Genomic DNA, 14,779 nt, shown 5'->3' with positions numbered 1-14,779 from the left:
TGATTTAGTCTCATTTTTGAAATAACATCTCCACTGTAAATCTGTCTTTGACTTAAGGTAGAATGAATCACTCCTTTCTTTGTGTTAAATTTGCTTCTGTTTTCAACAATGCTAATGATTATCATAGTATTTATTAAGAGCACTTTGTTGAAAACGTTGTATGCACAATCTCACTGAGATCTCCCAAAATTCTGAGTTATAAACCATTAATATTATCTCCAATAGATGAGGTACCTGAGGCTGACAGATTAAATAACTTGCCCAAGTTTACACAGCTACAAATAGCTGAGGTAGCATACGGCATAGCTCAAGGTCTTGACACTAAGAGTCTACCTTCCTTTCTAGGCTGTTAACTCCTTGACGACAGAACAGGTTTTTTGTTTAGGCAGCCCTAGATATTTGAATAGTGCCTAGTTTATAGGGCATGAAGAATGGTGATTGGTCCAAACACTATCAACTTTCCTTTCTACAAAAGAGGCCAAGTTGTTGGACCATATCTGAACTGCCTTCTCTTCCCCCATCCATAACCACATTCTTCCTGATACATCCCTCAGAGGCAGTGTAATTTCTTTTCCTCCTTTAGACATCATTGGGTGATCATTTTCACCTCTGAAATTGTTGGTTTGGAGCTGGGTGAGGTGGAGGTTCATAGCTGTAATACTTCTATTTCAAGAATTTCCTTCCTTTTTATAGAAACTTTCAAGTGAAATTTTACATTTTTATTTCCTTAGCTACAACAACCTAGAGAAGTGGATAAAGAATACAATATTAACCTATTTTATCGGCTAAAACTAAGGGCATTATTTTCTCCAGGTTAATACAGCTAGAATACAGTACAGCCAGGACTTGAGCTTCGAACCTAATTCCCCAGGTCCTCTTCAGTACACGTTGTCAACTTTCACTTCCTTAGCATTGGAATCACCAGAGGAAACACTGAATCGTAACATGGGGTTGGGAAGCAGTTACAGCTTAGAAAAGGAGAAGAAACTGAGGCAAGACTATGAAAAAAGCTGAGTTAGGGAACGAAGCAAGCAGGACAGTTTGTTCACCAAATTCTGAAAAACGAAAAACAAGTAGAAAGAGCAGTCAGTAATGGAGACCGGAACAAGACCGGAGTGGAGAGGGAGGACTATAAAGGACAAGGAGGTTCTGGGGATTGGAAATCAAAGCACACTGTGGCGTCAGGGCGGCGAAGGACACGCGTCCAGTCCGGAACAGGGGTGGCGGGGCCGCACACCTCCCGCGCGGGTCGGAGCCTGCGTTGCCCCGCCCCACGCCGTCCGCTCCGCCCCGCCCGCCCGCCCCCAGGTCTCTTAGGTGATGCTGCAGCCAAGATGGCGTCGGCGGCGGCCACGGCGGCCTGAGCGCGATGCTCCCGGTCCTCGGCAGCAGCGGCGGCGGCGGCTGTGGCCTCGGCCGGGGCCTCCGGTCTCTCCCGGGCGTGAGCGCTCAGGCGACTCTCCTCCGGCCGGGTTAGTCCGGACAACGAGGAGGCGGCCACGAAGAGAGGAGGCAGTGAGAATCGCGGAGAGAGAGCGACGCCTCCTGCCGCGGCACCATGGCTGGGCTCATTAAGAAGCAGATCCTGAAGCACCTCTCCAGGTCAGCTAGAGCCTCGGGCGTGGGAGCCCAGTGCGTCTCGGCCCTCGCCCGCCCGGAAGGCCGCTTGCAGCCTTGGGGGGCGGCGGGAACTGGTAGCCGTGCGGGAGGCGACTCTTGAGCTGCCAGGTCTAGCCGGGGGCAGGGGGTCGCGGCCCCGATCTCCCGGCGCCTGCGGCGTACGGCTCTGGCCTCAAGAGTCGGCTCCCTGGACGGGTTCTCCCCCAGCCGGCTCGCGGAGCAGCCTGGAGGGCGACGGGGGGAGGCAGCGCGCTGAGATCGTTCCCCCACGCAGCGTCTGGGGGCGTCTCGGGGACCGGCTTGGGCGGTCCTGCGCTGAGGCTGGGGATGGTTTATGTGGCAGGGTGAATCCGAGCTCCGCGCTCGCCTATTTCGGAGCGGAGCGATTCCGTTCGCTAATAACCCAGGGCATCCGCAGCAGTTTGGACTTCGGGCTGAGCTTGTCTTCATGAAATGTTAACCTTGTTATTTTCTGAACTCGCCCCCCACCTCGCCGTTCCCTCTCTGATGCGTTAGAGGGTGTGCCTGTTTGCACAGTTAGGATTTGTTTTAGGTAAACAGCCAGAGTTTCCCAGCTTTGGCAAGTTCTTTCTGGAGTCGTTTTAGTTCCACATCATTCTGGCAAAAACAGCTTTTTTGCTTTTTAAAATGTGAGATCCATAAATTAAGGTAGTCAACATCTGTGGTGATAAACACAATACTTGTCATTCTTTCCATTTCATAACTCGGTTTTAGTCAGAAACATGACTCAGTAAAGCTGGCAGTTTATTACTTCTGACTTCTCCATATTTGTCTCAAGACACAGGCTAAATGTGGAATCTTGTTTCCAACTTGTTAACAGCGAATTCAAAGCACTTGGTTATGACCCTTTTCTTTGTTATTTGTAAGTTAATGATATTAGGGAAAAACTTGGGTATACTGGTAGGTTTCTATGGTAAAGACAATTCTTGATTCTCCAGATCATTGAGTTCAACAGGTTGTACATTGGGGAACAAAATCAGTATTTCTGTGAATTAGCAAATGTTATCTGAACTTAAACCATGAAGATATAACAGGTTTTTTAAAAAGTAGCAAATTATAGCGGCATTATTATTTTGTTGAAAAGTTTTAATATTGTACAGATGGTCCAATACTGAGTTTTCTTATTTTGGAAAAAGGTTTTTATCTTTTATTTTAAAGATTTTATTTATTTATTTGAATGACAGAGATCACAAGTAGGCAGAAAGGCAGGCAGACAGAGAGGGGGAAGCAGGCTCCCCACTCAGCAGAGAGCCCGATGCAGGGCATGATCCCAAGACCCTGGGATCATGACCCCAGCCAAAGGCAGAGTCTTTAACCCACTGAGCCACCCAGGCTTTTATCTTTATTTTTATCTTTTAAATTCTTATTTAGGTAATATCTGACTTCTACCCTTGGTCATATTCCATTCCACGGGAAAATTGAGACCTACAGAAAATGATTTGACTGTTTTTCTTGCAAGGGTGATGGTACATGGTTAGTTCCATTCAGATGCTTGCAAGGAAAGTTAGTTCAATCAATGAGTGCCTTAGGGTGTTAAATTCTCCTGTAGAACCCCAGTTGAGAAAGACTCCTAAAAATTAATAGCAAAGGTGATAGCTTATTTCACAAAACAGACCACAACTGCTTATTCAGAATTGAGTCCTTAGGAGTACTGTTTTAATCTGTATGATTTCTAATACCTTTATGGTAAGTAGTAATGAGGATTTTTTTTTTTTTTTTAAAGAGATGAGGATTTTTGTTTCTGCACCGTGGGCCATTGGTATGCTTTTCTCTTTCTTTCGACTTATAGTTGACACACAATATGAATGTTAGTTTCAGGTGTACAACATAGTAATTTAACAACTCTATGGGTTATGCTGTGCTCACCACAAGTGTAGCTACCATCTGTCACCATACAATGCTATTACAGTACCATTGACTGAATTCCATATGCCCTGCCTTTCATCCCTGTGACTTAATCATTACATGCTGGAAACCTGTACCTTACTTTTCCCTTCACCCATTTTGCCCACCCCCAACCCTTTACTCTGCCAGCCATGAGTTTGTTCTTTGTATTTATGGATGTTTCTGCTTTTTGTTTGTTTCCTTCTTTAGATTCACATATAAGTGAAATCATACGGTATTTGTCTTTCTCTGTGTGATAATTTCACTTAGCATAAAACCCTTTAGGTCTATCCATGTTGATGCATATGGCAAGATCTCATTCTTTTTTTTTTTTTTATGGCTAAGTATAGAGGTGAGTTTTTAAAAACACTTGAATTTTTGGTTATTTCATATTTCCAAACAACTAAGGTGATATAGAAGAGTGTCAAATTCATATTCTTGGTTAAGATATTACTCTTTTTTTTTTTTTTTTAACTCTTAACTGCTATTGCTGTTATCTCCTAAGAAAAATAGTTCTTTAATAATGTAAAGTATGGGGGCGCCTGGGTGGCTCAGTGGGTTAAAGCCTCTGCCTTCGGCTTAGGTCGTGATCCCAGGGTCCTGGGATCGAGCCCTGCGTCGGGCTCTCTGCTCGGCAGGGAGCCGGCTTCCTCCTCTCTCTCTCTCTCTCTGCCTGCCTCTCTGCCTACTTGTGATCTCTGTCTGTCAAATAAATAAATAAAATCTTTAAAAAAAAATAATGTAAAGTATGATAATAGATGAAACAGGGTGGGGGTTGTGATAAGTTACAGTTATTCAAGTAGGGGTGAACTTTTGAAATTACGCGGGTTCAAGCTTGATTTTACAAATGATCCAGTAATAAAGATGTCTCTGTATTGAGATGATTACTATATTGAAGTAATCATCTGGAGGACAGTTGAATATTTTTAACAGGAAATACTTAGAACACATTATGTTGCAATAATAAACATTTCTTATAGCCAGTGGATGCCATTCATGATACCTCAAAGGAGGCCTTGCTGGACCACCCTTCTCATCCTTTTCTGCATATATCTATATCTATATCTATATCTATATCTATATCTATATATGCTTGTTCTTTGTCTTCTTCACTAGAATATAAACTATATGATGCCAGGGATTTTGTTTTGAGTCTAGCATAATGTAGGCACTCAACAACTTTTTTTTAATGAATTATTTTTTAATGAACTATTTTTTATGAAAATGAGCTACTTAATGAACTGTTTTGTTTTGTTTTTAAAAAGATTTTATTTATTTGTTTGACAGAGAAAGAGATCACAAGTAGGCAGAGAAAGGGGGAAGCAGACTCCCTGCTGAGCAGAGAGCCCGATGCAGGGCTGGATCCCAGGACCCTGGGATTGTGGCCTGAGCTGAAGGCAGAGGCTTTGACCTACTGAGCCACCCAGGCGCCCCTGAACTGTTTTTTTTTTTTTTTTAAATGAATGTCACCAAAGCATTGACTTTCCCTCATATTTCCTTAACTGAAGTAACACTATATGCCACCAGTATTATTACAGATACTGGGTACTACCACTTCCCATGGGTTTTAGGAAGGTAACGGAATCATTGAATAAATGAGCCTTTTGTTGTTTTGGAAGGGAAGGACTAGGAAAATAACCCTTTTTCAATGGGGTCTTCCAATAAGGAGTAAGACTTTATAGGAATGAACAGGAGAAAGAATGCTTACTCTAAGCCTTGAGATTGAAGTATGGTGAAATTGTAACATTAAAACCAGTGTTAGGCAGATATAGGGGCTTGAGAAACTGGTATAGTGGAAAAGTATAAAAGAGAAATTCATAAGAGATTAATAGATGCTGTAAGTAAATGCTGAACTATTTGAGAATTGAAAATCTGTATACTTGTTCCCTGCCTAATTGTTTAGTTTGTATCCTAAGCATCTGTTGCATTATTAATAAAAATAGTTTGTGTACTTGGAACTGATCTGAAAATGAAGAAGTTGGGAAGGAGGGAGAGGGAGCAGAGCTGGGCAGATTGGGCAAGGGGGCAGGACAAGAAGGTGAAGAGAGCATGTGTGTGTGTGGGGGGGGGTGGGGGGGGTGGGGGTTGGACTACTTAAATTTTAGGAGAAGTGAAACAGGAAAAGCCTTTGAAGAGAATTATTCTGATCTTTCATAGGATAACCAGCACAGAATATGTTTTGGAGTCTTCATCAGGAGACTTATTTTTTCACAAAGGAACAGAGCGTTCCAAAGAGAAGTTATAACAAATGTAAGAAAGGAAATAAGAAGGAGTTACCTTTCAAGGCCTCATGTTACTGTGGCTTTATACTTCTGTGCTAGAGCAAAGGAGATGAGGAGGAAAACAGAAGCTGGAAGATAGGGTATATTTAAACCAGGACCTGAAAAGGAGTAAGGAAGATTTAGATACAAATGAGCCCTCTTCCCTTCCCGCCATGCTTTCCCTTTGGCTTATATACACTATGCTGACGCGGGCAGGACAGACATTTACCACACCTGGGTAGAGTCTTCATATAGTTTAAAATCCTGGTCTCCAGTCAGAGGTGATTTTGCCTCTTAGGGGGCATTTGGCAATGTCTGGATACATTTCCGATTGTCATGACTTGTAGGGTGGGGATAGAGGCTAGGAATGCTGCTAAACAGGCTGCCTACACAGCACAGTCTGCCACAACAAATAATTAAATTGTCCAAATGCCATTAGTTTTGAGATTGAGAAACTGGTTTGAAGTACACAAGCATGTCAGATGATTGAACTAGGATACCGTGCTCCTTTAGGTTATTTTGTCTGCAAACAAAAAACTCTGTTTAACGTAGTGATAGGGGAAATGTAATAGAAAGCTTTTGGGGTGGGTCACCAAGTCTGGGAAAGGGCAGGACCTAACCAGCTCCTGAAACCTCATTGGGCAAGATAATTCTTTGTTGTGAAGTGCTGCTCCTTGTGGGATGTTTAGCAACATGTCTGGTCTCTACCCACTAGATGCCAGTAGCACTCCAGGCATTGCCAAATGTTTCCTGAGAGTAAAATATCTCTTGGTTGAGAACCACTGCTTCCTCCTATCACAACTCCCAATCTGTGGTCTTTCCTGTCAAGTTTGAGATTCCTGGGGGAGAGAACCTGTTTGGCCCAGTTCTACTTACCAACATAGATCAATTAACAATGGCAAAGGGTCATAAAGGAAAGATACGGTCATAGGGAGAACTGTTTTGAGTGTGGCTTGCTGTTCCATTTGGTGTCTTTAATAGTCGCTGAACTAAATTAGATTTCAAAAGGCCTCATATGCTACGTTAAAGAAGTTGAACTTCATCCCAGGAGGTGCCTGCTAATAAAGAATTCCAGGCAGAAGAGGGACATGATCATTAAAGATTCTTGATTTTGGAAATCAGGGTTCAGGAGCTCTTGACTGTGGTGGAAGTACAGTCTACAAAGGACCTCTGATTAATTTAAATAGAAAAGTAATGTATTAAGGATATCATTCCACAAAATTTATGGAAGGCTTGGGGACCATACTTGGAAAGGGATTGGATCCATGTCAGCTCTGATGATCTAGGAGAAACCACTTGACAATCTCAGCAAGATATGTTCCCTAAACTAAGGGGAGGGAACAAATAGAGAGGGTGGCTTGAGAAGATTGTTGAATATTTGGAATATTTGTTAAGTAGATTAGGAATGGTTGAACACTCGCCAGGTCTTGTGACTGAATGGCAAAGTGATAGGGAGTTTAGGGTGCCTTGCGGTGTATTCATGGAATAGGTTACACTGTGCAAGAAAGTAAAGGGGGCAACAGCAGCTGATAGTCTGGAAAGAATCTTCAAAGGATTGGAAATTTTATCTGGGTGGGAGAGCAGTTGAGAAAAACAAATGAAAGAACTAGAAGTCTTGGAGGTTTTGTTTAGAAGTATTAAATTTTAAAATTTCAGAGGAGGGTTGGGCCTAATATAGAGCAGGGTATCCATTAAGGCTTAATTGCTGAAGAGAAGTTAAGGTGGATATAATCTTCTGGAGTGGAGTGAGGAGTGAAGTAAGTAGAGGAAGATGAGATCGAAGAGTAAACTGGGCCAGACCTTGTGAGGCTTTGTAATGACTAAGGTCTATAATCATTTCCGGATTAAACATTCTTTTTTTTTTTTTTTAAGATTTTTATTTATTTGACAGTCAGATCACAAGTAGGCAGAGAGGCAGGCAGAGAGAGAGAGGAGGAGGAGGCAGGCTCCCTGCTGAGCAGAGAGCCCCAATTCGATTTGAGGCTTGATCCCAGGACCCTGGGATCATGAGGCAGAGGCTTTAACCACTGAGCCACCCAGGCGCCCCCGAATTAAACATTTAGACCTTCAGAAATTATTTTTTCAAATGATAATTTTATATGTTTATTGATAGGCTAATTACATCTTTCACTTTTATGTTAAAGCTCAATAAATAATTTTGAGAGTTTTGTTTATCAGGTTCTTGAACCCTGGGCATTGGAGATACAGAGATGGGTAAGACATGGTCTCAGCTCTTGGGAACCTTCAGTGATTCTTACTGTGGCATAGGAAACATGAGTAGGATCACTAAATGTAACCTATTCTAGAAATAGACTGCCATACGAAGTTTGTGAGATTTGATTTACTTGGACTGGGCAACTGGGAAAAAAATCAAGTTAATTATTACCTTTTGGGACTAGAAATAAATTTACTTTTGTAATTTTGGGAATTTTTAAAAAGTAATTTTTAGTTACTTAAATTGACCATATTCTTTTAAAAATAACCCCCAATACTATTGATTTTGACACTAGATATATAACAGTTATTTATTTAACAGATATTTACTGAGTACTACTTTGTACCATGCACTAGTCCATAGTGCTGTGGCAAGAATCCCTGCCCTCTGGAATTTACACTTTTAATCAAAGGAGGCTGATAGTACAAAAGTAAAGAACATTATACCAGTTTGTGGTAAGTGCTATTAAAAATATAACACAGGGAAAGGGGATAGGAAGTACAGAGAGGTAAGGGTGGTTTGCAGTTTTAGATTTGGTGATCAAGAAGGCCTAATTGAGAAGGTGATATTTGAAAAGAGATATGAAAGAAGTAGTGGAAGTAAATGCAAAAATCCAGAAGTGGAAGCTTGCTTCTCATTTTTGAAATATATCAAGGCCACCAGCGTGAGTGGAGTGAGGTGTGAAGTAGGTAGAGGAAGATGCATCAGAGAGAAAAGAGGGCCAGACCTTGTGGGGCCTTGTAATGACTTTAGCTTTTACTCTGAGTGTGATTGGAAACCACTTAAGGCTTTGAGCCAAGGATTACTCTGCAGCCATGTAGGAAATAAATAATAGGAACTCAAGGGCAGAAGCAGGAACCCAATTAAAAGTGTTAACTATCTAGGTGATAAAGGTTTTGGCTTGGACTAGGTTGATGCAGTGGACTTGTTGAGATATAGTCAAGTTCTGTAGTTCAAAGGTAGAACCACAGGATTTGCTGACAGGTAAGGTGTGAATTGAGAGAAAGAACAGTCATGACAAGCAACTGAGAAGGTGGACTTGCTGTTAACTACGTAGAAGACTGCAGGAGAGGCAGGTTTAAGATAGATAAGGAGTCTGGTTTTGGATGTATTAACTTGGAGATCCCTTTTATTTGTGAACTAATTTAGACTACACATTTTAGTCCTCTGTTCTGTGAAATGGAAGTAAATGCAAAGCAACCTTAAAAGGCCTAAGAAACCATGACTGAAGAAAAACACCCAGTTCAGTTTGATGAGAAATGGTTTTTTAAGGAGACTTATGGACAGAAGTATGTCTTTGCAGGGCTGCAAAGCAGGTAGATCTCCACAACCTTGCCTCTTGTGAAACCTGCTTTTATAGCTCTAGGGGCTGGGTAGTACATGCCAGGAAACTACCAGGGAGGAGCATGTATAAGAATAGGTAAGTATCATAGTTATACCTTCAGAGCGGATCCGAAATGTTATGCCCCAAGGGTGTACTTAGGGGTGCTATTAAATAAAAGGAAAGAATGGGAATGGGGGCTGTATTCAAGAGGTCTCAAGTTGTCATGGTGTTAGTCTGGTTCACATGTCTGGCAGCACCAATGTCAAGTGTTTTGGGTGTGGTTATTCTTTGGTTTATGCAGTACGTAATTACAGTGAAATTGAATTGTGAGATGAATTTTAAGGGATGGACTTTATAGTGCTGTATTTTTTGCTATTAAGTATGCTATGTAGAAGTATCAAGCATGTGCCCATTTCTGTTACACTGATTTCCAACTAAAACCAGATATTGATTCTTCAGAAGTTAATTTCAGGAGATTGATTTGTAAACTTTAGTTGAAAGGAGACTTGGATGCTTGGTCCATTGGATGTTGTAATATTAACCATTCTAGAATCAGAAGGGATTTTTTCCGATCTCTGAGAAGGAAATTATTAAAACTTTAAGATTAATGACTTACCCAAGGTTTGACAGGTAGTGTTGAGTGGTTAAGTCATTGATCCAGTACTCTTTTATTTTATTTTTTTTAAAGATTTTATTTATTTATTTGACAGACAGAGATCACAAGCAGGCAGAGAGAGAGGAGAAAGCAGGCTCCCCGAGGAGCAGAGAGCCCGATGCGGGGCTTGACCCCAAGACCCTGGGATCATGACCTGTGCTGAAGGCAGAGGCTTTAAGCCACTGAGCCACCCAGGCGCCCCACACACTCTTTTAATATGATTATTCTGTGCTGCCTGCTCAGGCTGTTGTTCTTCCCCAATAGTTTGCTTGCTTTTACTCTATTTTCAGCATTTATTTATTATAAAATTTCAGTCTTACTGCTCTTTTGTGGTATTTCACCATCCTGTTGCAGTATCCCTTAGGAGATTCTTTTATTATTTGGGAATCCTTTGGCTCTGTAGTCCTTTGAAGGTTGGGAAACAGCCTTTTGACTTAGCAGTTCTGTGAAATTGGGAAAGCACAATTTCTCCATTTCTTTATAATTGCAAAATTTTTTTTGCAATATTACGCTTTGCCTTAACAATGAAGTTTCCAATCTAAATATTTCCTTAGTAAGTTGATTTCTTATCAGTTATATATGTTCTAAGTGCTATACATTATTTTGCACATGTTAGGATGAATAATTTAATATTTCTGTTAAATATTGGTATTTTACTAGTTGTTATAAGTTATTAGTAACTGGAGCTCAGATTGAATTTAAGTTACAGGTGTAATTTATGACTATTTCCATGAGTGAAATATGAGCAGTTATCATATCAAGACCAAGTTATTAAAACAAAGTTGAGAGCTGCAACAAATATGATCCAGGATAGAGTAGTTATTATTTATTTTTTCAGACATTAGATTTACTTATTTTGAGACTTCTCCAGACAAAATGAATGTTATATATAAATTTTGAATCTCTAGATTAGTCTTTTCTTTAAGAGCTATATGTATATGTACTCTTTTCTACCCAAAAATACCATTAAGAGAGAGCTCTCTGGCTTCTTTTTGCCACTGCTAGCATAACATCAAGTGTTGTTTTCCTTTACTGTTATCTATTTGTAAAGTTTTTGTTTGTAATTTTATTGTTAGGAATTAATATTTAGAGAGAAACTTAGAAATACCAGAAGATTCAGTCATTTTAAAATTTGCTAAAACTGTGTTGTTAGGTACTAAATTCAGTTCCTATTCCAAAGTTTTCTTCTGCAGAGATGGAACCTTATATATAAATGAACTGTACTATAAAAAGGGACATCATAAAATCTAAGATTTGTATTATCTTTAAGGAGTGTTATGACTATTCCCATTGATAAATCATTCCACCAATACTTTAGAAGATCCATAAGATATATAAGAGAAATTAAGAAGAACTATAAATGCTTCTGAAAACAGTATAGTAGATGATTAAATAGATAACAGGATAAAATGTAAGTCTTAAGAGACAGGCACAAAGTACTGTATGCAACTTTAATGGAAGTAGAGACATTGAGTCAGAGGTGAACTAAGTCCAGAGAAACTATAAAGAAATAATGAAATAAAAATACATAAACAACAGCTTATGTGATATGAAGTGGGTAGTTATTAAGTTGTGACAGTGGCATGCATTCCAAGGGAATATTTAAGGCAGTTATTTAGAGAAGTTAGGGATACTTCATTTTTTAAAAAATTTTAAAAAAGATTTCTGTATTTACTGTAGCACTGGAGCATGTACACAGGAGAAGGGGGAGGACGGAGGGTGAGGGAGAGAATCCTCAAGCAGATTCCTCAAGGTCAGTAGGGTAATTGAGCTCCCTCCCAGGGCCTTGAGATCATGGCCTGAGCCAAAACCAAGAGTCAGATGCTTTACTGACTGAGCCACCCAGGCACCCCATTAAGGATACTTTAGATCCAAGAAACTTGGCTGCAGTTTTTCTACTGTTTTCCAGTACTATGCTTTCTTTCCCTTTTTTCTTTTTCACCCATCTTTTGTTGTCTTATTACTGTAGCCGAATTGTCTACCTTCCTTCCTGCCAGGTTATCCTCTCAGGCTTCATTTTACTGGTGCATCTTACATGGGCAGCTTTAACTAAGTAGGCTAGTCTTCATTGGTCTTAAAATATTTTATTACAGCAAAAATTTTATGTTTTTAGTTCATAGATTGTCATCTCTTTTTAAAGTTAGTTTCTTTCTTCTTTCTTTCTTTCCTTCCTTCCTTCCTTCCTTTCAGGTAGACTCCATGCTAACATAAGGCTTGAACTCATGAGTGCCGTGCTCCACTGACTGAGCCAGTGAGGTACCCTCTAGATTGTCATCTCTTTAAGGGCAGAATCACCCTTACAGACTGCATTCTGAGGCAGTGATTGTGTTTCTCTTGTTCACTGTTTTATCTTTAGCATCTGGCACAGTATTGTTACATAGTAATTGTTCAGAAACATTTTCAGCTAACTAAAGAATAGATTAACTTTGCCCTTCATAGAATATATAGGATATAAATTGGTTGCCCTGAATACATTTTTGGCAGATGACTCATATCCAAGAAATTTAGATTAAAAACTTTTTTTTTGATAAATATTCTAGTTCTCTGATTTGCTTTAGTATATAAACATAAAATTTATTGTTGAATCTCTCCTTGGTTTGTGAGTTACTTTTCATAGCTAACTTTACTCTTTAGTGTTCTCCATAAAATGAAGATTACAGTTTTAAATGGGGTTTTTAGCAGTTAAACTAATTTGTTAATTTATATTTGTAAATAGCTTGTCTTTTAGAGTGCTTGTCCTATTTGGTTTGATTTAACGTTGAATTACAGTTCAGTCTTCGCATAACTTTTGTACCACAGAGATATCTCATTTTTGTTGATATTTTTAATTTGAAAATATTGTCAGAGTAGTAGTAATACCAGTAGTGGTAGAGAGAATGAAGGAAATCACAAATGATTAATTTATCTTAGAATTTAAGCAGTGTTTGCCTTTAGTTATTCCAGTGTGAAATACAACTGTATTTTTTTAAGTGCATCACAGCTAAATATTTTTATCATATCATTCCTTTCCTCTTCCTTCCCTTAAACTTGCTCCCTCCTGTGTCCCCCTGTGTACCCATTCCCTGCAGCGATCCCTGCTGGCTGTGGTGGAGATTGGTGTGCTGTGAATTTCATAATCAAGGAGTCTAAGAAACCCTGGCAACTGACTACTTGCTTTCACCAGGAATAGGGACCTTTTGTCTGAATTTCCTGCCCTCAGGTAATACTTCTATTCCCCATCGTTTTCGGTTTCTTTTTCTTTCTTTTCATAAATGCAAGCACTTATTTTGCCCCACATAAAGATACTTTGAGAATATTTTCTAATTCTTACTGTATTAGTCGAGTACTCTTTTCCTTTTCCCTTTTTTTACCGTAGCTACAGGCTCATGCAGTTCCTTTCTTAGATTGTCTTTTCTAATATATAAGGTTTGGCAATGCACTCAAAGTTATAACCAACTCTTTATTGTTAAAAGAGTTTTATAACTTACAGTCAGCTATTTGGGAATAGCAATTAAATTTGATCTATCCTTTAATGGGTAAGATTTCATAGTCTAATGTAATTAATGAGGTATGAAGGCTCTTTTGATAAAGAGAATGTTTTCATCACTTCTCATTGAAAGACTTAAGAATTTATTTTGTGTATTTAATGTTAATTATAATCTTTATCAAAGAGATTTGAGTAATTCTTAAGAACAGCAGTGAAAATAGAGTTCTTAAGGAATGTAATTAAGGACTTGCCACCCCATTTAATACTTCCCCTCTCCCCTTACTCCTTTTAAAATTTCATTATCAGGGAAAGTAATTATGTTATAAAGCCAGATTCATGGAAATGGCACTGAATTTCTTTCAGATTGGACTTCGTGAAAAACCTAGAAACTTATATCATTGAACACTTAAGAGTGTTTAGGAAATTTATCCACATTAATACTTTGAACATATCCGTAAAGTCTAGTGAGAAATTGGTAATTAAAGATTAACTATGATTGGGGCACCTGGCTGGCTCAGTTGTTCGAGCATGTGACTCTTTTTTTTTTTTTTTTTTTTTTTTAATTTTTATTTATTGGAGAGAGAGAAAGAGCACACATGAGAGCCTGTACAGGCAGGCAGAGTAGCAGGTAGAGGGAGAAGGAGAAGCAGGCTCCTTGCTGAGCAACGAGCCTTATGTGGGGCTTGATCCCAGTACCCTGGGAAAATGACTGAACAAAACACAGACACTTAACTGACTGACCCACCCAGGCGCCCCGTAGCATGTTACTCTTGATCTGGGGTTGTGAGTTCAAGCCTCATGTTATGTGTAGAAATTACTTCAAAAAAAAAAAAAAAAAAAAAAGTCCAAAAAAAAAAAAAAAAGATTACCCATGAGCAGAAATGTGCAACTCATTACAGAGGAGTAATGTGACATTTGATACACTTACTGACCATATGTTAGCAATTGTGTAAATATTAATTAAGTATTATTTTCCAGCATTCTTGTGCACCTTGATTCTTTGATATCACTTGGGTATCTGGATCTAAACCAAAATTGCCAAGGGATAGATGCCAAGCTTTAGCCTTAGGTAGACCATTAGGGAAACCTTTGAGGTTATCTTTAGGATATTGTTAGTTAAGGATGTTGTTTATAAAGGCATTCAAAGATGGTTCTGGTTTTGTATATAACTCTAGTAAATCCTCTGGGAGCTTTGCTCTTATAGTCATAGCTGTAATCCTTTGCTTTTTTTTAAAATTATACTTCCTTAACGTATCTTTATTTGACCTGATTTGTGCTTAGCTTATTGAAGATGAGGTGTTGCAATTTTATTCTTAGTTTAAACCACAGCTAT

The 14,779-nt window shown here is 39.3% G+C and overlaps 1 protein-coding gene across 5 annotated transcripts in view; it reads left to right on the top strand.

Moving 5' to 3' along the window:
* Positions 1 to 1,323: 1,323 nt before the first annotated feature.
* The window catches only part of BLTP3B (bridge-like lipid transfer protein family member 3B), a 107,753-nt gene continuing 94,297 nt past the window's right edge, over positions 1,324 to 14,779 (top strand). For 2 of the 5 annotated variants that reach the window (XM_059186628.1, XM_059186630.1), the window contains exons 1-2: positions 1,328 to 1,602; positions 13,049 to 13,179. Coding sequence is in view for 2 of the 5 variants with exons in the window: in XM_059186631.1 (XP_059042614.1) it covers positions 1,559 to 1,602 (44 nt within the window). In the remaining 3 variants the exon portion in view is untranslated. Of the gene's footprint in view, positions 1,603 to 13,048; positions 13,180 to 14,779 lie in introns of all 5 variants that reach the window. The other 3 variants (XM_059186631.1, XR_009356918.1, XM_059186627.1) reach the window with 3 other exon arrangements.

Source organism: Mustela lutreola, chromosome 8 (assembly GCF_030435805.1).
Source record: "Mustela lutreola isolate mMusLut2 chromosome 8, mMusLut2.pri, whole genome shotgun sequence".
NCBI classification, from domain to species: Eukaryota; Metazoa; Chordata; class Mammalia; order Carnivora; family Mustelidae; genus Mustela; species Mustela lutreola.
The sequence above is the reverse complement of the archived record's forward strand: the minus strand, read 5'-3'. Positions and strand labels throughout refer to the sequence as shown.